This window comes from Dendrobates tinctorius, unplaced genomic scaffold, assembly GCF_039654945.1.
Source record: "Dendrobates tinctorius isolate UK_male_01 unplaced genomic scaffold, ASM3965494v1 ptg000057l, whole genome shotgun sequence".
In the NCBI taxonomy this organism is placed as follows: Eukaryota; Metazoa; Chordata; class Amphibia; order Anura; family Dendrobatidae; genus Dendrobates; species Dendrobates tinctorius.
Window position 1 is genome coordinate 31,742,125 of NW_027361725.1, and position 20,977 is coordinate 31,763,101.

The 20,977-nt window shown below is 41.5% G+C and overlaps 1 protein-coding gene across 7 annotated transcripts in view; it reads right to left on the bottom strand.

Annotated features, from left to right (window-relative positions):
- MEIS2 (Meis homeobox 2) overlaps positions 1-20,977 on the bottom strand; it is a 203,823-nt gene that overhangs the window by 90,839 nt on the left and 92,007 nt on the right. For 5 of the 7 annotated variants that reach the window (XM_073577884.1, XM_073577887.1, XM_073577881.1 and 2 more), the window contains exon 8: positions 9,513-9,658. In XM_073577884.1, coding sequence (XP_073433985.1) covers positions 9,513-9,658 — 146 coding nt within the window. The remainder of the gene's footprint in view (positions 1-9,512; positions 9,659-20,977) is intronic. The other 2 variants (XM_073577885.1, XM_073577888.1) reach the window with 1 other exon arrangement.

The following is a 20,977-nucleotide window of genomic DNA, read 5'->3' on the forward strand; positions in this document are numbered from 1 at the left end:
CCAAACTTTTGTACTATATATATATATATATATATATATATATATATATATATATATATATATGCACACATATATACATAGGGTCAGACACTAGTAGACAATTTATTATGGCCATACATATACAACACTACTTAATGTAGTAATTAGTTTAGGAAATGAATGTCCACCCTTAATTAAGTGCACAAGAAGGACTGTAAGTGGCTTCCTCACTGGCATGAATCTTTGATGTATCCATTCTTATTGCATTGCCATTTTCGATAGCAATCCTCTTAATCCCTCCATCTGATTCTATTCCGCTGATTGATTGGAAATAGAAGAGTTCCCTATGAAGGAAGGCCGTCACCTTAGTTTACCTTGCTCGCAGAGACCGCTCTCTATTTCCAGTTGACTTTTTGAGCTCCAGTTTGCTTTCTTTTTAGCAACACATATAGCAAAGAATTCTTCTTCTACATACATTCCAAAAAAACTAACAGAAAAATGAAAAATTGTGAAATGCCGCGGTTGTCCTATAAATCTCAGCTTTTCCTCTAGCAGTCTACCCGCACCCGCGTAAACCCAGCACTTTGAAAGTAATACAAAGTGCAATTTCTTCAAACTACAATCTACAGCCGTAATCCTCCTTCCTTTTGCTTCCAGTCATAAAAGAAGATGAAAAAAATTAAAAAGAAAAAGTTTCATTTCAATGATACGTATCGCTAAACCTGAACTTTTCACTTGTGACGGCTTTTTTTTTAAAATAAATGTACACCCTCAACGTATCACATTACTTAAGGGGCAAATAAGAGTGATGACAGGGATGTTCCCCTCTGCCATTCTTCGTGCTGGCGTTATGACGGGGCGGCAAACCAAGGGTTAATGCATTGTATGGTGGGTAAGGCCCCCAGCTGAAGTGATGTAGCAAAGAACAGCTGTGAAGTAATTCTACTAATGATGAGGATAATAAGCACATGGCAGGGTTCAGGGCTGGCTGCTGAAGCTTCACTGCTCCTGAATAGATAGAAGTCATTAAATACCCTTGATTATCTCTGACCAATATGTAATGGGTTTACAGCCCTTTCAATTAGTTAGTATTTGCCTAGGACTCATTATTTTGCCTTTCCTTAAGTAAGAAGTCCAGCGGTTCAATGTTCAGAGGAATTTCCGCTTAGCTAAGTGGACAGAGGTCAACGACCTTTCCAAAAGAGGCATCTCTTCTCCAAAAAACAGGTTCTTCTTGAACACTGGTAATAAGAAACCTGGGTCTTGTCACCTCCTTTTTTCGGGGCACGGACATGAAGATGTCACAAAAAAGTCCGGTGATGTCCAACCAGATCAGTGCATAAAGTATTCAGCCAGGTCTCCTCACCTCAAGTCTTAAGTGTAGGATGGTGACAGCAACCAAACTCTACGAAGTGATGATCCAACCAAAGAATAGCCAATAAATGCATGATCTATGGGGTCTGACTGCTGGGACCTCCACCTGCTAAAAAGCTATTCCCAAAATCACAATATGGATTTATAATAAAGCACATGCATGTTTATTACCCCTTCTGGCTCCATTTACCTTCCATTTGCCATTGGAATACTTCTGCTGTAGATCAATCTCATGGTGGATCATGCACAGTGCAGTCTCTCTCAGCTGGCTTTCTACAAGCATAACTCTGATCTGGGTTGTGTCTAGAACAGAGCTACTAATGTGAGACACAAGAAGGGGCAGTGGCACCTTCACTAGAGGTCATATCGGGAAGCAGTCATGGGCAGGTAGCTAAGAGGGGTGATGTTCTGGGGGCTGAGAGGAGAGATATACTGCAGGATGGGCTGTATATAGAGGGGATGAAAAGAGAAATATACAGACGGATGGGCTATATACAAGGGGCTCAGAGGGGAGATTTACTGCAGGACGGGCTTAATGCAGAGGAGATAGAGTTAGAGGGGAACAATATCTTGCCGCCAGATATGTTCTATACAGGGGGTCTGAGAAGAGAGAAATACTGCAGAATTGGCTGTACATAGAGGGGATGAAAAGAGAAATATACAGCAGGATGGGCTATATACAAGGGACTGAGAGGGGAGATATACTGCAGGATGGGCTTTATGCAGAGGAGACAGACGGGAACAATATCATGCTGGATATGCTCTATACAGGGGGTCTGAGAAGAGAGATATACTGCAGTATGGGCTGTACATAGAGGAGATGAAAAGAGAAATATACAGCAGGATGGGCTATATACACGGGGCTGAGAGGAGAGGTATGCTGCAGGATGGGCTGTATATAGAGGGGATGAAAAGAGAAATATACAGCACAATGGGCTATATACAAGGGGCTGAGAGGAGAGGTATACTGCATGATGCGCTGTATAATGAGGAGACAGAAGGGAACAGTATAGTGCCAGATCTGCTCTATAAAAGGGGCTGAGAGGAAAGATATACTGCAGAATGGGCTGTATATAGAGGGGATGAAAAGAGAAATATACAGCAGGATAGGCTCTATACAAGGGACTGATAGGAAAGATATACTGCAGGATGGGCTGTATATAGAGGGGATGAAAAGAGAAATATACAGCAGGATGGGCGCTATACAAGGGGCTGAGAGGAAAGATATACTGCAGGATGGGCTGTATATATACAGAGGAGACAAAAAGGAAAAATATAGTGCAGGATGTGCTCTATACAGGGGGTCTGAGAGGATAGATATGCTGCAGGATGGGCTGTATATATAGGGGATGAAAAGAGAAATATACTGCAGGATGGTGCTTACGGCTGAGAGGAGAGATATACTGCAAGATGGGCTGTATACAGGGGCACAGATTAGTGGAGCCATGATTATTGCCTGTTACTGACAGACAAGTTTTGTGAAACTGCAAAAGCTGCTCTATTAATGCATATAAGAGAGGAATGTCTTCTGTCATGTGCATTAATAGAGATGCATTTACAATTTCGCAAAAATGATGACAGAAGCAGGCAATAGACAAAGCTCTGTCCTGCCATTGTGGAGGAGCGTTGTGCTCTGCTAGAACCAGCTAATGATGTAAAATTACTGTGCAGTTGCACTGATGTACAGTATATGGCAGATGATAAAATTGGTCAGGCAGGCTCCTGTATAAGAACAGAGAGTGCATAGAAACATAAGGTGAATTTTACCGTTAGATTAGCTTGATGATAACTGAGAGAGCTGTGGCTTGTCAGGAGCGCACACGAGAGGGAGAGGGATCTGCAGCACTGAGGAGAAACAAGTGCTGCTGGAAAATGTACTTTTTGCAGTTAAGAAAGGTACGTCCACTAAGCTATGTGAAGCTGGATGCACCGAGGGGCACATAGAAATTAAATAAAGACGCAAAGAAGAAGCTTTATTTTGCGTTTAGTTGGTATATTAGTCGCCAGCTTCAAGTCCACACTCACTGCCGCAAAACAAACTTACTTCTCATCTCTCATATCCTCTGTCTCACAACCCTAAACAGCTTTTCAACACTTTCAATTCTCTACTTCGTCCCCCAGCACCTCCTCCCTCTCCTCTCATTACCGCTGAAGACTTTGGCTCTTTTTTAAGCAGAAGATTGATACCATCAGAGACAGCTTTTGCCCACAGCCCCCGATGCCCCTCTTAGCTGCTCAGCCCTGTTCCTCCAAAACTAACTTCTCCACCATGACAGAAGATCAGCTCTCCACCCTCCTATCAAGATTACACCTCACCACTTGCATGCTTGACTAGCTCCCATTCCACTTCATCCCTAACCTCGCCACAGTCTTCATCCCTACTCCAACACACCTCTTCAACTTCTCACAAATGGTTTGTTCCGCTCATCCTTCAAACATGCCTCGATCACACCCATCCTCAAAAAGACCTCCCTTTACCCATTCTCTGTGTCTAGCTGTCGCCCGATATCTCTTCTCCTTTATGCCTCAAAACTACTGGAACAGCATGTCCATCTTGAACTGTCCGTCCACCTCTCCTCCAGCAACCTCTTTGACCAATTACAATCAGGCTTCTGACTGCATCACTCAACTGAAACTGCCCTAACTAAAGTCACCAACGACCTACTAACTGCCAAGAGCAAGCGACACTACTCTGTCCTCCTTCTCCTGGACCTGTCTTCTGCCTTCAACACTGTGGACCATTCCCTCCTGCTACAGATTCTCTCATCTCATTCAAAAGCAACATAAGCCAGCTCACCACACTTCCACCGCAGACCTCGGAACTCCGTCTGGACTGACGTGAGACAAGTAGGAGAGAGCAATTAGTTAGCTTGGCTTTGACAAAGATCTTTTAGATCGAAACGCGTTGCCGTTGTCCATGTGGGGGCACACATTATGAAGATTTATGTATTTTTATTGAAGGAATAAAGAAAGAATTTTACACGCAGCTGGAACTAATTGCTCTCTCCTCTCTCATCTCATGGCATCACAGGCTTGGCCCTATCCTGGATCTCATCATATCTAACAGACCGAACATTCAGTGTCTCCCTCTCCTACACCACCTCCTCACCTCGCCCCCTGTCTGTTGGTGTTCCTCAAGGCTCAGTTCTAGGACCCCTACTCTTCTCCGTCTACACCTTCGGCCTGGGACAGCTCATAGAATCCCACGGTTTGCAGTATCATCTCTATGCCGATGACACTCAGATCTACCTATCTGGACCTGACCTCATCTCCTTACTGACCAAAATCCCACAATGTCTGTCTGCTATTTCAGCTGTCTTCTCTGCTCGCTTTCTAAAACTGAACATGGATAAAACAGAATTCATAATCTTCCCCCATCTCACTCTACCCCTCCACCATACATATCCATCAATGTCAATGGCTGCTCACTTTCCCCAGTCCCGCATGCTCGGTGCCTCGGGGTGATCCTCGACTCTGCCCTCTTTTTCAAGGCACATATATAAACTCTTGCCTCCTCCTGCCATCTCAAACTCAAAAATATTTCCTGAATCCGTGCATTCCTTGACCATGAAACCACAAAAACACTAGTGCACGCCCTTATTATCTCCCGCCTCGACTACTGCAATCTCATACTCTCTGGCCTCCCCTCTAGCACTCTGGCACCACTCCAGTCCATCCTACACTCTGCTGCCCGATTGATCCACCTGTCTCCTCGTTATTCCCCAGCCTCTCCTCTCTGCCAAGCCCTTCATTGCCTTCCTATCTTCCAGAGGCTCAAATTCAAAACCCTAACTATGACATACAAAGCCATCCACAACCTGTCTCCTCCATACATCTGTGACATGGTCTCCCAGTACTTACCCACACGCAACCTTCGATCCTCTCAAGATCTCCTTCTCTACTCCCCTCTTATCTCTTCTTCCCACAACCGCATACAAGGCTTCTCCCATGCTTCCCCCATACCTTAGAACTCTCTACCCCAACACATCAGACTCTCGCCTATCATGGAAACCTTCAAACGGAACCTGAAGACCCACCTTTTCTGGCAAGCCTACAACCTGCAGTGATCCTCAGTCTACTGAGCCGCCGCACGACCAGCTCTACCCTCTCCTAGTGTACCCTCTCCCATCCCCTGTAGACTGTGAGCCCTTGCGGGCAGGGTCCGCTCTCCTTCTGTACTTGTGTGTGTGGCGCCCCTGAGGCTCAGTCGCCACAGTGGTGCCCCACCATCCAGGTAAGTTGGAGGCTCCTGACCACGCTCCAACACTCGCACCCCACACAACACGGTAGTTCAGCAAAGCCACATTGCGGCTCCTTGCTTAGAGAGCAGCAGAGCACCTTTGGTGGTTCCCTGCTTGGAACACGAAACGTGCTGGGAGGCGGGTGGAGTTTAGAATACATAAAAGAGCGTCCACTGCCACCATGCCTGCACCGGAGCAGAGACCGCATGGCCGGGAGGCACAAGGTATATACCCTGGCCCTCCTAATGGGTTGCCCCCCCGAATTCATGTTGTCAGAGGCTGGCTTGCGGGAACTCGAAATGGGGCAGTTAGAAGAGTCGGCTGGGGACACTAGACTGTCGGAAATGGGGAGGTGGAAGAGGTCCTAACTGAGAAGGGTACGGCAGGAGCAGTCACGCACGATTTGGCATCTTCGGGGATTGGAGGAATCTAGGTCGCTTTGGGATAGTGACCTTGGGATCCCGTGGCTGCCGAGTCCCCATGTCCCGAGTCCTATCAGCGCCAACAAGCTGCAGCATCCCTCGGTGCTAGGCCACGCACCAGAGCAACAGAACCACCTACCCATGAGGAACAGTTGATGGGTATCGATATGCATCATGGGTTCCCTTTACCACAGCTTCAAGGCCCTAGGCGGCAATCACACCAGCTGCCACAACCATGCCCTATGGCAAACAACCAGCGACAAGATGAAGATACCCAAAGCATCTCCACTGGAAACAGCAGCCCAGAAACCCCAGGAGGGAATAACCATTAGCCAAGATGCTTCTTGAAATAACTCTCGTTACCCAGGAGGGTATTTGCACAGTTGTGCTTTGTTTTCTATTCTGTTCTAGCTTTGGTTTTTCCAGTGTTGCCCTGTTTTGTTGGCAGTCTTTCCATTTGAACTATAGAGATCATGAACGCTGAATGATCCAGAACTGCTATTGTAAATAGTTGCGCCTCTTTAGGTGCCCTCTCTTGGTTTTACATGGACACTTTGCGAAGATAAGGTCTACCTCATCTGGAGTATGACTCCAATGAAAGGACACTGCAAGAGATCCCGGCTGGGAGCGGTGTCCAGCGTTTACAAGAATTGTTGAAAGTTTTAATGTGAAGTATTTGATAATGATGTGTCTTATAAGAGTATTGGTAACTAGGAAATGGCTTTTATATAGAATTAAGAATGTTTTGATAGAGAGATGGGAGATTTGAATAAAGAACTGAAAATGTAGGTGATGAACCAGGCACCACGGTTGTCACTCAGAGTTAAAAGAAAGTAGAAAATGTGCACCAAAGATGGAAAGGAATGTGTTGATGAAGAATACTGAAGTGATAGTGGGTAACAGATAATAGCACTTTGGATTACGTATCGTATTGAAAATTGCACTTTTGATTTAAGATTTTAGATAGTTAATTAAGAATTGTTAGCAACGTTCAAGAATGAGTACCTCCCACATTGGGACTTTTAGTATAAGAAATGTTTATTCAGCATTACAAAAATTTGTATGTTCCTGTGTTGTCAACTTTGTTTGCCTTGCAGCCTGCGGATGTGCTGTGTTTAACGGGGGGGTATGTGGTGCCCCTGAGGCTCAGTCACCACAGAGGTACTGCACCTCCTCCTGAGGTGTGGTGCCCCACCATCCAGGTAAGTTGGAGGCACCTGACCATGCTCCAACACTCGCACCCCACACAACACGGTAGTTCAGCAAAGCCACATTGCGGCTCCTTGCTTAGAGAGTAGCAGAGCACCTTTGGTGGTTCCCTGCTTGGAACACGAAACGTGCTGGGAGGCGGATGGAGTTTAGAATACATAAAAGAGCGGGAAGGTTTAGGATTACAGGGCAGTCTGAGAGAGGAAGCCACTCAGAGAGGAGTGAGGAAAGAAGATCCCTGGAAGAGGGATGGAGGAAGGAGGTGCTGCAGCAGATCTCAGTGACCTGGGTCTGCTGGCACGGGAAAGGAAAGAAGGAGAAAGACATTGAACTGAAGCCTGAGCTTCCATAAGAAAGAAAGACAAGTACGGAACATAGAAGTAAAAGGGAACAGAGAGGACGTGGGTTAGAGGAAGAACCCTGCCTAGAAGTTCTAAGCGCAAGGCCAGGGCCCGGTCCCCGAGGTTGTATGGACACTAATGGTTCTGCAGCAGACACCGGTGGAGTAGTGGGCTGTAAATGCACTACTCCCATCTAAGACTTGGGGGCACAACAGCAACTTGGATAGTGAGCCGAGACTCAGGAGTAGAGAGTCCCCGAAGCAGGCTACAGCTGTCTGCCGTACAAGTAGAGTTCTTGGGAACATCTGTCAGGAGGCACTCCAGTGTAACTCAGTACTGGGAGTACTTCACACTTAAAGGCGCTATAGAGGAGACGTTTAGAAAGGCACATGATGGCAGAGCGTTGGAAGGGAGCATTCCATCTTGCCTGGAGGTTGACTGAGTCCCTGACCCGGAGGACACGGCATGGAGGCAGGCACCTGTGTGTACTACAGACTGTGAGTAAAGCTTTGGAACTGCAAGCCCTGGTGTCCTCCATTCATTCCTGCGCCAACGCATCCAACCCCGCTACACCTGGGTACCAGCTTCTACACTGCTTGTGCCTCTCCTCTTCCCCCCACATCTACACTGCCCTGGGGCTACAGCTCCACCTGTGGGGAGCTTCACCATCTTGGCTGCAACACACCACCAGCCCCAGAGGATCTGCATGCAGTATCAGCCTAACATCTCACTTGCCGAACACCACAGGTGGCGTCACGAACTATTCATTCAAACCATTACATTCCCCCCCCATTACTTGGGCTCCCAGGGCCACGGACCGGGTCCCCGCTGCTGTGACACATCCCGCTGATACCGGCCCGATACCGAGTACCCCACAGCCCTGGGAGGGTGACCCAACTGTGTCTTGTATTGCTCATGTTTATTGTACTTGTCTATATTTGCCCCTTTTCACATGTAAAGCGCCATGGAATAAATGGCGCTATAAAAATGTATAATAATAATATATTAGCAACAAATAAGCATTTACTGTGCTGTGTGAAAAATAATGCCATTTTGGGAATGACAGTTTAAGAGAACAGGTGTCCCATGCCTCCATGTTAGTGGACTAATAGTGTGCATCCAGGACCTCTGCTCTGTTATCTTCTATGGGCCTGTGGGAATGTTCATGTGCATGTGTAACCACTGCTCCCACATGCACTGAATGGATCAGTGGTTACGCATATGAACTTCCACATGGGACGAGACCTTCCTTTTCAGTATCTGTGGTGATTTCATCGGACAGATCAGTAGTGATCATACATTTATGGGTAGATGATAAATGATAAGAGAAGACCCATTTAAAATGTGAACACTGGGCTTTTTTAATTCATTCTTAAGTTTTGGCTTAAGTATCATCCAAGATGTATACTACGTCCATTAAAAAACCTACACAAATCACCTTAACTTCCACATTTACGACTGACCGTAAGTCTACTGTAATTTATCACTATTACCTTAAGTTTTTGACCTTCTCAAACAATCCGTTCAGACCTAAAAACTTCAATGACAATCCACACAGACCTTCTTCACAATAATATATATTTACAGATATATTTTCATATGATCATGCCAAAACCACATTGTTTTAATCAGATCTTAACAATTATATTTTTTTTACGTGTGGAAATTTAAAGAGACATTCACTATGTAACAGATGAAAGCTTAGTGTAACTCTCCAACAAGCACCAACAGTATCTAGCGTCTATACAACCATACACATGTCCTAGGTTCACAAATTTTCTTGTACACCCTGGAAATGGACTCCTCATAAAAAATTAATCCATCATTAGGGCAATCAACAGTCCATTTTCAATGCAGGCCCGCTTTATGGATTTTTTATAGGCTTCTTTTAACACTTGACATTCCAGATTAGAAATAAAACACTATGAGACGTAGTGATCACTCACCGTGAGATGTTGGAAAAGCCACGCCCTCATAATATTCGTTGCTACTTTGGGGAATATGCCTCTTTTCTTTTGCCTCTTTTTGTCCTTGTCTGGGTCATCATCGTCCCCTGTGCCGGGAGATGCAACACTGTTATCTAAAACATCCCCTGGATGATAGAAAGAGAGATATATGGATAACATCAGACAAACGTTCTTAGAAAAAGGCTAGGCCAAATCAAATGGATGGCATAAGACTATAGACAGCCCGTTGTCAGGACTCTCAACCCTTGCATGGCTTGAAGCTTCCATCCAGTGGTGAACATCTCTTTGTCATCTTTAACCTTTTGCCTGTGGAGTCCTCTACTGAAAAAGGCCTTCAGTCTTCTGTAATTTAGCAAGATGTTCTTCTGCCATGTTCTACTGTAATGTGACACTAGCGTACCTGTAAGTTCTCTGAACATGACAAAGGTTGTCATAACAGGACTTCTTCCGTCACCACCGGCTTCCTTCAGACCTTGACATTTGATTTGTGATAAGCTAAGTCTACAATGTGTAGGACAACTTTTTCTAAAGACAAGAAATTGATGACTTATGTTAGGCTAGATGATTAGCCAGTTGGCAAAGCTATATAACATCTGTCTAAGCATTGTGGAAGATGGTGGGAAATAAAGCAATAGCTGGATTCCTCAAAAGGTACAAATCTGTCATGTGGACCTAGCATCTTCCTAAGTTCTCAGAGTTGAGGTCCTACAAAAACAGGCCTTACATAGTAACATAGTATTTAAGGTTGAAGGGAGACTTTAATTCCATCTAGTTAACTTATTCAGGTTTTTCTTGTAGCCCTTGATGGACAATATCCAAACTTTTATCAACCAATAGTAAGCCAGTCGTGCTACAAATGCTCATGAAACAATGAACTAAAGTTGAGTTCTGCCTATATTTAAGCTTTAGGTACCACAGAAGTCTTTGCTTTCCATTTCCCTCAAGCTCATACATCAGTAGAATAACCTACTACACTGCCGAATGCTTCTGGAGCAATAAAGGACATGCCACCCCAGCACTAAAACGGTTAAAATTAAAAGAAAAAAAATGGAGATACACTCGTCAACGCCAGTGTGCCAACTTAATCAGAAGTTTCCATCACCCAGTCTTGCTCTTTTGTGCTTTTCCATGGCATTAATTGTGCATTAGCAAAAATCATTCACTTTTAAGAGCCTTGCTTATTTTTTTCGCCCTGCGGCTCCGATGCCTTGAAAGCAATGCCTGCAGGGCGTGTGAATTATGTATCTGAAAAACCCTGCTGCCAGGGCAATACTGGCCCCCACCTTCTGAAAATTTATACCGCCGTGTCTCCCCCTTTTTGGGAAGGCATCAATCAACGCAGGCCGGATATATCACTCGCATGCATTAATATTTGAACTAATAACTTTCGGGGGAAAAAAAAACAGGGCAGCTAGGGTTAGACATGGAGGCAAGTTACTTGTGGGATAATGAAATGCAAAATAAATGAAGATTAGGAGGACACTGCTCTGGATGGATGATTTTTTTTTCTTCTTTTTTTTTTCATCTTACACATCATTAGTCCACAGTCACACGAAAGCGAAAAACTGGAGGGAGAGTTAATGCTCCCTGCTGGCCCCTGACAAGCTCTATGTCCAAGGGAGGGACATGTGTGCAGCCACTGAGATCCCTGCCTCATGTAATAGCAGAACAGACATTAATTAGCTCCAAAAAGCTATAAATCTCAAACTATGGCCGAAGTATATCCCAAGAAAAGTTCTAAGACTTCCAAGGACACATCCATGACACATATACAGTGGTCACTCACAGATCCTTTGTCAGCATTATCTGCACACTAGACTTTCCTTCACTATATTCAGGTTGCTGGACCAGCCCCATATTTTCCAACCCCATATTTCGATGGCTTGCCCAAGGCAGTGTGTTTGTTGGTACCCAGCCCATGTAGCATATCAAAAAACATCCTGTTATCAATTACTGATCTATGACCTATCGGTGATCATACTTTGGTTTTTTGGTATTCAGTGCCCTGTCTATTCGGGCAGATTTGGTATTACTATCTCAGCTGTCTATAGGTCATTATATTACAACACAGAAAAGTAGTTTCAGATGTTCCAGCTGTTATATAGGTGCCAGATGTACCTTTATTACTCTGGCATAACTTCTGTCACTACCGCACTTTCAAAAGAGTCCTTGTACAGAATATCCAGATCACCGAATCTTCAATCACAATGCTTTTATAGAGACAACCCCACGGGTCCGCCATAGATATGATACTGGCTGCCATCTGGGGACTTTTACATTTTTTTAATCCATATTTTACTGAAGAATTTTTATAGTCAATCATTTTAAAGCTCTGAAATCACCGTGTTCATCCATATTATACGCCCTTCATAACGTGGTCCAGCCATAGCCAAGCCAATGAAAACCGGCAAATAAATCCATCTAAAGCTGACAACGAAGCAAATTGCTTACTGACTGGGTTGATCACTGTTTTGGGTTGTATTTGACCCAGCTATGAAAAACAACTGGACCAATTTATACAGTAATTGACCCAGTTGTTTTTGACAATTGGGTCAATTTTTGGCCTATTTATACAGTAATTGCATAAAATGTGCTGAGTAATTAAAATAGGACTTTGCTTTCTTTTGTATATGTAAATTATTTCATCTGATCGGCACAGGATACCCAATCGGAAGCTGACTACTTACCCAGCATATTCTCAATACGCCCGATTCATCATTACATTTTTGCCATTTTTTTGGCGAGAATACCTCTCAGTTACTTTTTTATTTGCCGCAAATTCATCAAATGTTTTGTGCCTTTTTCAAGTGGCCTTTTGTGGTTTTGTTACATTTTCAGATCGATCTGTTGTTTTCCAGATGTGATTCTTGAAATGCGACTTTTTTAAAAAGTCAGAACAATTTGCCAAAACTCTACTCTAGTCTTGGAGTGATCTTATATATGTCAGCTACAAAGTCATCATTTCTCACATTTTTTTTAAAACGTTCTTTTTGAGCTAAAAAAGTAGCAGAAAAAAGACAATTTGGGGCTTTGCGCAAAATTCATGAGCGTGCCATTTTTATGCATGTGTCACAAAATGCTTCCACGAAAACCTCAAGTCATAACAGAAAAGTGACTTCTAAAAAACCACAAATGATAAATTGGGCCCAATGTATTTAATATATTTTTTCAACACATTTGTAGTAAAGGACATATTTACCAGGCGCTATACATATCTAACTTTTTAGCCATATAAAAATTTTGCTATCTGGTTGTTTTACCATAAGCTTGCTGTTTAAAAATGTAATGGTATCAAGACATAAGAATACATTTGCCACCTTATTAGTAACCATACATGAATCAATTCACATGTAATATTCATCCACATTATGTCTCAGCAACCACAACTGCATTTGCAACCACACTGGGTGTCTACTACTAGCCGGGCACTTATACAGTGCATCTATGTCTGTAGTGTAGCGCTCAATGACTGTACATAGAGATTCATCACTGATCGCTGTCATACTTATCTATCTTATCTTTTACAGATATTGTACATTGCAATTCTTTAACATAGGAAATTGTATTTGGTTTTGTACATTTTAACAATGGCTACCGTGTAAAAACTAATTACAATACAGATTTAAAAAATCCTTTTTGTCTTATGAAAACTGGATTTTTTTATACGCGTGATTGAACTTAACCTTATATTAACTATAAGCCATCATATTCCATTACACAGATGATAGATATGTTGGGGTCGTTAACAGTCTCAAAAAAATGACTATACTCAGAGGCAATACTTCTGGGCCCCAATAAAAAACTTGTAACCAGGTCCTAGCATGCAACATTTAAAGGGAACCTGATTGTCCCCAACCTCTTCTATAGGGGTGTGTATGATTATTCCTTTATTCTGCAATAAGATTTTTTGAGCAATACTTATTTTGCTAATTTTGTCAGGGATTTATATGGAGGCTGTCAATGGTAGAAGAGACTCTGTGCTGGACTAGTCCTGCCTCATTAGCCTATCGCGAACAGTAGAATAAAAGTCCTTTTTTTAAAAAAAAAATTAAAAAAAACAGCAAAATTAGTATTGCATAGAAAAAAATACCATTTCAGAACAAAGAACTGATGATGCATACTGCAGCAATTGCAGCCGTCCGGAGACATTCTCTTTAAAATACTGTGTATTCCCAGATCTGATGTCCATCTATGTAGCTGTCCAGTATTTTTTGCTTCCAGTATGTTACTACTATCAGCAGAACTGATCCCATAGATCTCAGGTGCAGTCATCTGGTGCATCAGTAGCTACAGCAGATTGGTTGTAGAGTCAGACCATGCGGCATTATTATTTTTTTGTCTGGTGCCGGATTGGTCCATGAACCGAAACACTTTTCAGCAGTTGTGTCCGGCTCAGGCGTAAAAGAACTGATATATGCATGCCCAGTTGTAGAAAAGGGGATTTTTGGTTTAGGCACCATGGCCAATGTGTGACTACTAGTGATGAACGAACGAGCTCGGATAAGGTGTTATCATGCTCGGGTGCTAACCGAGTGTCCTCGGCGGGCTCGAATAATATGTTCGAATCCCTGCGCCTGCATGTCTCACGGCTATCCAACAGCTGCCACTCATGAAAGGATTGTCTAACAAACAGGCAATCCCTGCATGTGTTGTGGCATTCGAATGACCGTGAGAAGTGGGATCTCGAACTTATTTTTTGAGCATGCCGAAGACACACCTTATCCGAGCACGTGTGCTCATCACTAGTGACTACTACTTGTGCTGTGCACACCATTTAGCTATGTACTGACCTTGGCTGTTAGGGAAATTTGGTACCAGAATGTCAGGAACCTACAGATGCAGATACGCTGTGAAACATCCATGAATAACGCATGGATTACTGAGCTGTCATCTGCTTTACATACTGGCTCAATACATAAGACCATATTGCAACCAGGAGCTTGACCTTGGCATAGTGGATGTATCCACGCACCATGATACTTGGTTTGCTACTTTGGACAAAGCCCGATAAAGCTTCACCAATGTTTTACTTTAAGGGTCCGCTGTCACTTCTGTATAAATCAGACGAGGGCAATCTGCTAAAAAATCGTATTGCACTCAGACCAATGTTATTCAGTGAGGCAGCGCGGATCTGCAGATTTTTTCTCTGCTGTATTCGGCATGCTGCAATATCAGTCTGAAATCAGACAGTGCGAGAAAAAAAAAGGTGAGTTGCATGCTGTATGGACCAACAGTATGACATCGGATTTTTACCGCTACATCACAATTCTGTAAGATAGAAACGGTAAATGCGCCTGTAAATGATTAATGGCTGCTGAGTAAAAAAAAATGGATTGTATACAGATGGCACACGGATGACAAGTGAGAAAAAAATTGTCCCACTCTCCTGGATGAGAATGAGACCAATTATTTATACATACATATGAGTGAATCCTTAGGCTACGTTCCCACGGTGAGTTTTTGATGTTGCAGATTTTATGCACCCATTAAATAAAAGTTTATTTGATTTTTTTTTTAGAAAATACGCAGCGTAAAAAAAACTCACTAATGATGAATTAACTTGCTCAGATAAGGTGTTATCATGCTCGGTGCTAACCGAGTGTCTTCGGTGTGCTCGAAAAATATATTTGAGTCCCATGCCTGCATATCTCACGGCTGTTAAACAGCCTTTTTGTTAGGCAATCCCTGCATGTCTCGTGGCTGTTAGACAGCCTTTTTGTTAGGCAATCCCTGCATGTCTTGTGGCTGTTAGACAGCCTTTTTGTTAGGCAATCCCTGTATGTCTTGTGGCTGTTAGACAGCCTTTTTGTTAGGCAATCCCTGCATGTCTTGTGGCTGTTAGACAGCCTTTTTGTTAGGCAATCCCTGCATGTCTTGTGGCTGTTAGACAGGCTTTTTGTTAGGCAATCCCTGCATGTCTCATGGCTGTTAGACAGGCTTTTTGTTAGGTAATCCCTGCATGTGTTGCAGCTGTCAAACAGCCGCAGGGACTCGAACATATTATTCAAGCACGCCAAAGACACTCTGTTAGCACCTCAGGGTGCTTGGATAGCACCTTATACAAGCACCTTTGCTCATCACTAAAACTCACCAAAAACTTATTGTGGGGATGTAGCCTTAGAATATAAAGAAGGGAGATTGAAATAAAAACTGCAGGAAAAAAATCCTCATACTGTGCAGAACGAAAGATTATAGAGTATTACCAAGTTGGCTTGGAAATAAAAGGTTAACAGCAAACATTCCTTCTCCACAGCAGAACCAGGATTAATTCTTAGCTCATGCACAGACCTGGAGTGTGGGGAATTGTGGGTGCGTCCTTTTCGGAGCCCTCTGACTTTTAGTTCCTATGTAAATGCGTATATGCACACCCACATATACATTATATATTCGCCCGCTCTCTTAATGCGCACACTTCTCCACTGTGCCAAGGAACTGCCGGAGGGCAAATTCTCCCAAACAGTAATGGCTTCTGACTGCTCCCTGGCAACCCTGGGCTGTTGTAACCTGGGCGGATGTGATTGTGCGAGGCCCAGGAGCTGGCTGCTGCTTCATCAGCTGTTTGTGTGACACAGATGGAGAGAGGCTATTACAGAGCCAAGCTGGAAGACCTCTGGGATATGGGAAGGGTAGAGCTGCAGCACTTCTTAAGAGACAAAAGTGTGCCTAAGTGCAAGTGCATGTCTGTAAATTACTGTGAGGTATGTATCGGGATGGTCCAAATAATGCCACGGCGTATGGATCCGCTTGGCAACTCTACTGAACGGCGACATAGTGCTGTGTTCACACGTAGCATAAATGCTTTTTTATCCCCTATATTCTCTAGAGGTATCCACACGTAATACTCAATGATAATGTTCTATGATTGTTGCAGGTTTCCTGCATTTTACCCATTATTTGATGCAGATTTTAACACTGTTTTAAGCACAGAAAAGCTTTCATTCTGCCCTTAAAAATGCAACTATTTATTTTCTACGTATGTTTTTTTCCCCATGCGTTTTTTTTCAAGCTCCATATAGATTGGCTATAAAATAAAAATGCACCAAAAAAAGTCTAGATCAACAGCGTTTTTAAAAACAATATCCACTTTTGGAAAAAGTTTGGAAAAGTTACATGTAAGCCAAAAAAAAAGTGCAAAAAAAAAAATGCAGCATTCACGCTACAAGGAAACACGGCCTCAATTCATACTGTACATCCGCAGATAAATAATAGCAGTAATGGATTGATATGGAAGGTGTCAATTATAGCGCAAAATATACCTGGCTGTATGATAGCTAGAAAACACAAGTATACTCTCTTAAAGTATATATTATTGCAGATAAAAAAAAGTGCAAAAATGCAAACAGTCCAGTATGTCAGGGATGACTTCTCCTGTTGGAGGCCATACAATGTTCTCCAGGTGGAGTAAGTCATGACTTTGAGTGACGCAGGCCATACAAGGGCTTGGTGGACATGTCTTTGCCTGTATACACTGAAACATGGGAGGGGAACGGCAGGCTTTTCTAATCCTGCCTGAACTCCTGAATGGCGGCTGGGGTGTAGCACCTTCTAAGAAAAGCTTTGTAAACAAAGAATTGTGAGATTTGGACCCAGTCACTAGTTTCTTTCGACTTGCTAAGCAAGATTTTCTTACATACTTCAACCGAATGGGATACTATAATATGTATTGTGGGACAGTTGTATTATAATTTATTTTTTTTATGAAAAAATCATGGACTTCAAGACCCTTCAATGTTACTTTTAAGATTGCGAAGGCTAAATAGTGATAAACTAATAATAGAAGAAATCAAATACCGTAATACTTAAGTTTAATTAAATATTAAAATTAATGAATAATAAAACATTACACATGCTAATACTAAATATTAATAAATACTAAAATGAATAATAAATATTGAAATTAATAATAGCAAAATATTACAAATAATAATACAAATTAGGTATCAAATGAAATAATATTTCACATATAATAGTTACATGTTAAAATGAATTAATGAAAAATTACAAATAATACTGATTAAATATTATAATTAATAATAAAATAATACAGAACTAATACAATTTTATTAATAAGGATTAAATATTAACATTATTAATAAAATAATACACAATAATAAAAAAATTACTAATAATAATACTAATTAAATATAAAAATTATGAACAGAATAATATACATAATATACTAGTAATAAAAAATATTACTAATAATACTAATTAAATATTTAAAGTAATAAAATATGCAAAATAAACTCATAATAAAACTATTACTAAATATTAAAATTATTAATAAAATAATTCCTAATGAAACTAATAATTCAAATATTACTACTAATTATACTGATTAAATATTCATATTAATAAAATAATACACAGTGATAAACTAATGATAAAAATATTACTAATACTAACTAAATATTAAAATTAATAATCAAATAATGCGCAGAATAAACTAAATATTGCTAATAATCGTATTTAAATAATAAAATTTTTAAAAAATTATACACATAATATAAACTAATAAAAAGTATTGCTACTACTATTAATAAAAAAAATTGTAGTAATAATAAAAATAATTTTTAAGATAAAGTTCTTTCATCTGTGTTTTATTTATCTGTTCATTTTTGGAGTCTCTGGTTATAAGGGCATCAGCTATGAAGAATAGTTTTAGCAAGGTGGTTTGGATTTGATGATCAGCTACCAAATATATGGTTAGGGAATTAAATAAAAACAGTTGAGCGGAAGTACAGGCTGGTATTTGCCCACTCTTAGTGCAGATCCTGCTGTGCTAAACAGCCTAGGACATGTAAGAGTGAAATGTGCCTGTGATTTGCCGCTGACCAGGAGAGCAGAGAACAGATGACCCAGAGAAGTTTACATGCAACATTTACTGATGTGTGGGTTTTGTGACACTGGAAGGGAGGGGGTTGACCACTGTACCTTATTCACACTCAAAAGTGCACTGGATGAAAAAAAACAGCTTTTCCAAGGCTTACACCAGTTTCAAACACCCAACCCCCCAGGGGGACAATCCGAAAAAAAGGATTGGGGGAGAGAACAGAGAAGAAAAGGGTTTTATTCGGCTTTTTGTCCCAGACTTTTCAGGCGGCATAAGAAGCATTTAGCACATTCATTCCCCAAATGGGTCGGGAGCTGGAAACTGCAGGAGGCTGTTCCTTTGTTAACTCACAACTATTTACACAGACTATCTGGTGAAGGAACCCCATGTTTTGGACTGAAAAGGATTTCCATTCAAAGTGCCTAAGAGGGAGCAGCATTAGAGGTAGCAAGGCCCCACACCAACCCAAAATCACCATTGGCACACACTGACCTAACAATATCAGGGCCTCACACAGACCTCATATTCTTATGGTGTCAAACAAAAAAATCGTCACACCCTCACACCTCCCCAAAATCCAAAGGGTCTTGAATAAATTAGCCTGTTAAGGGACCCGCCAGATACAAAACGATAAACCTACGTCTCTACATTACCAAACATCTAAAATCAAGTTCTTTGAAGTCCCAAGTGTGGACGGGAAAAGATATTGGAACACCAAAGGAATCTAAAGTTCCCAACATCAATATCAAAAACTTTTTTATAATTTTGTTTTGTTAAAGATTATAACAAAGTATTAAATAGCAAGACCAACGCAATCTTACATCAAATGCAGAGTAGAAGAAAAGGAGAAGGAGAGATGGCTAGGACACGTTAAGAGTCAAGAAGAATTTCTCTTCTCGGGAAAGTGATCTAATTGAGCTAATTGTACAAATGAAGACATAGTCATAGCCTCTTGACCAGTTGTATTCCCTGGACAATCTGAGCTTTTAACACTAAAAAAAACCCTGTGAATGTTTGTTTTTTAAGGAGTCAGAATGTAGGTACATCCGGATTAACAGGATTAGTGGAAGTAGCCAATTAAGTAACAGATTGACTGCACTTGGCATTCAAAATAAAGGAAAGGGTGGATATTATAGACCAAAACATCTCATCTTACAAGGTATTGCCATGTTTGTAGTCAGGAAAATTAAAAGTCTTTGTCATATAGTCTACTTAACACCAAATAAGCTTAACACCTGGAGAGTCCATGGCATCTCAATTAGCATTGGTCACTATGGCAAAATAAGGCTCTACCCAATCTCATGGAGGTAACGAATCTCCTGGAAGTCTCAAGGCAAAGAGAAAAATGTGGACCTTCATGGTGCTGCTTGAGGCTACACACTTCGGACCGCCTATGCTGTGAAGACTTGGTAGCCTCATCCCATTTTCATAGAGTTCCACATTCTTGCCTAACATGGCACCTTGTACAAGTTTCCGGGTCCCTAGCCTCTAAATTTTGTATTCTTCTTCCAATGTTTCATTTCATGGAAGTTCTAGAAGTTCTGACGTCTTCTGTAAATTGCTCACACAGTCCTGCTTACTGTCTATATCTAGACTCAAGAGACAAATGTTTTCCCTGTAGGTTGTCGATCATTTCAAACATGGCTGCTCTTTTCTCTTACAAGTACAGACTTTTCCATTTCCATGCAATTAACTATTTAACACATCTTTAGCGAGACATGCTTTTTTGGCAATGCTTATTGTAATGAGATGTAAATAATGGGATTGATGCATGTCAGTTTCTGACGACAATGTGGGTGTAGCCGGCTCACACGAAAAATGCAAATTAGCAGGAAAAAATGTAATAAACTGTTAATCAGAAAGGGTTACTTTGTGGATTATAAATATCGTGTGTTTGGAAGACAGATGGGGAAGAATGTAGGAGCTGCGCATGTTTTTTCTCTTTGGCTGGCAAAGTTGATGCACAAGAGGACCAGATATGTGAATTTAACATGACACCATCTTGTGCAGTGCTAATTTGAAAGCCGCACATTGCAGACCTGTCCACACCATCAAAATCCACAAAACCAAGAGAAGAAAAAAAATGACTGCATGCTGCCAGCTTTGTTCACCAGCACAGAACACTGTACATTCAGAATACCAACACAGTGTAAGAGGGTGCAGTTGAAATGTAAATCATTGGCTTCAGATGGAGAGTTAAAGATCTGTAGCTTTGATAATTAAGTGTCCATTGTACAGAAAAAAATCACAATGGTCAAAAGTATAGACAGTAGAGCTTAACACTTCATTCTACTGCATCATGGATTCCAACATTGGCCTTCACGCTTGAAATGACAAATGGAATGAGTAAAACTGAAGCAAAGGTTTAATATTTCACACAGGCATCATTGGAATACTTGATCTGGTAGAGCTCTAAAGTAAGTATACAAAATAAGATGGTGATAACCAGAGTGTAGAATCCAAAACCACAGAGCTAAAAATCAACCTATCACCATATCAAAAGCTGCTTGTTTTTTAGGTTTTGTTTCATTCCCGCTTCTCCCTTGAGTATTCTTTTTTTTACTTCTTTTAAATGCACCATTTGGTTCCAGAGATATCTTCCTTTATATTG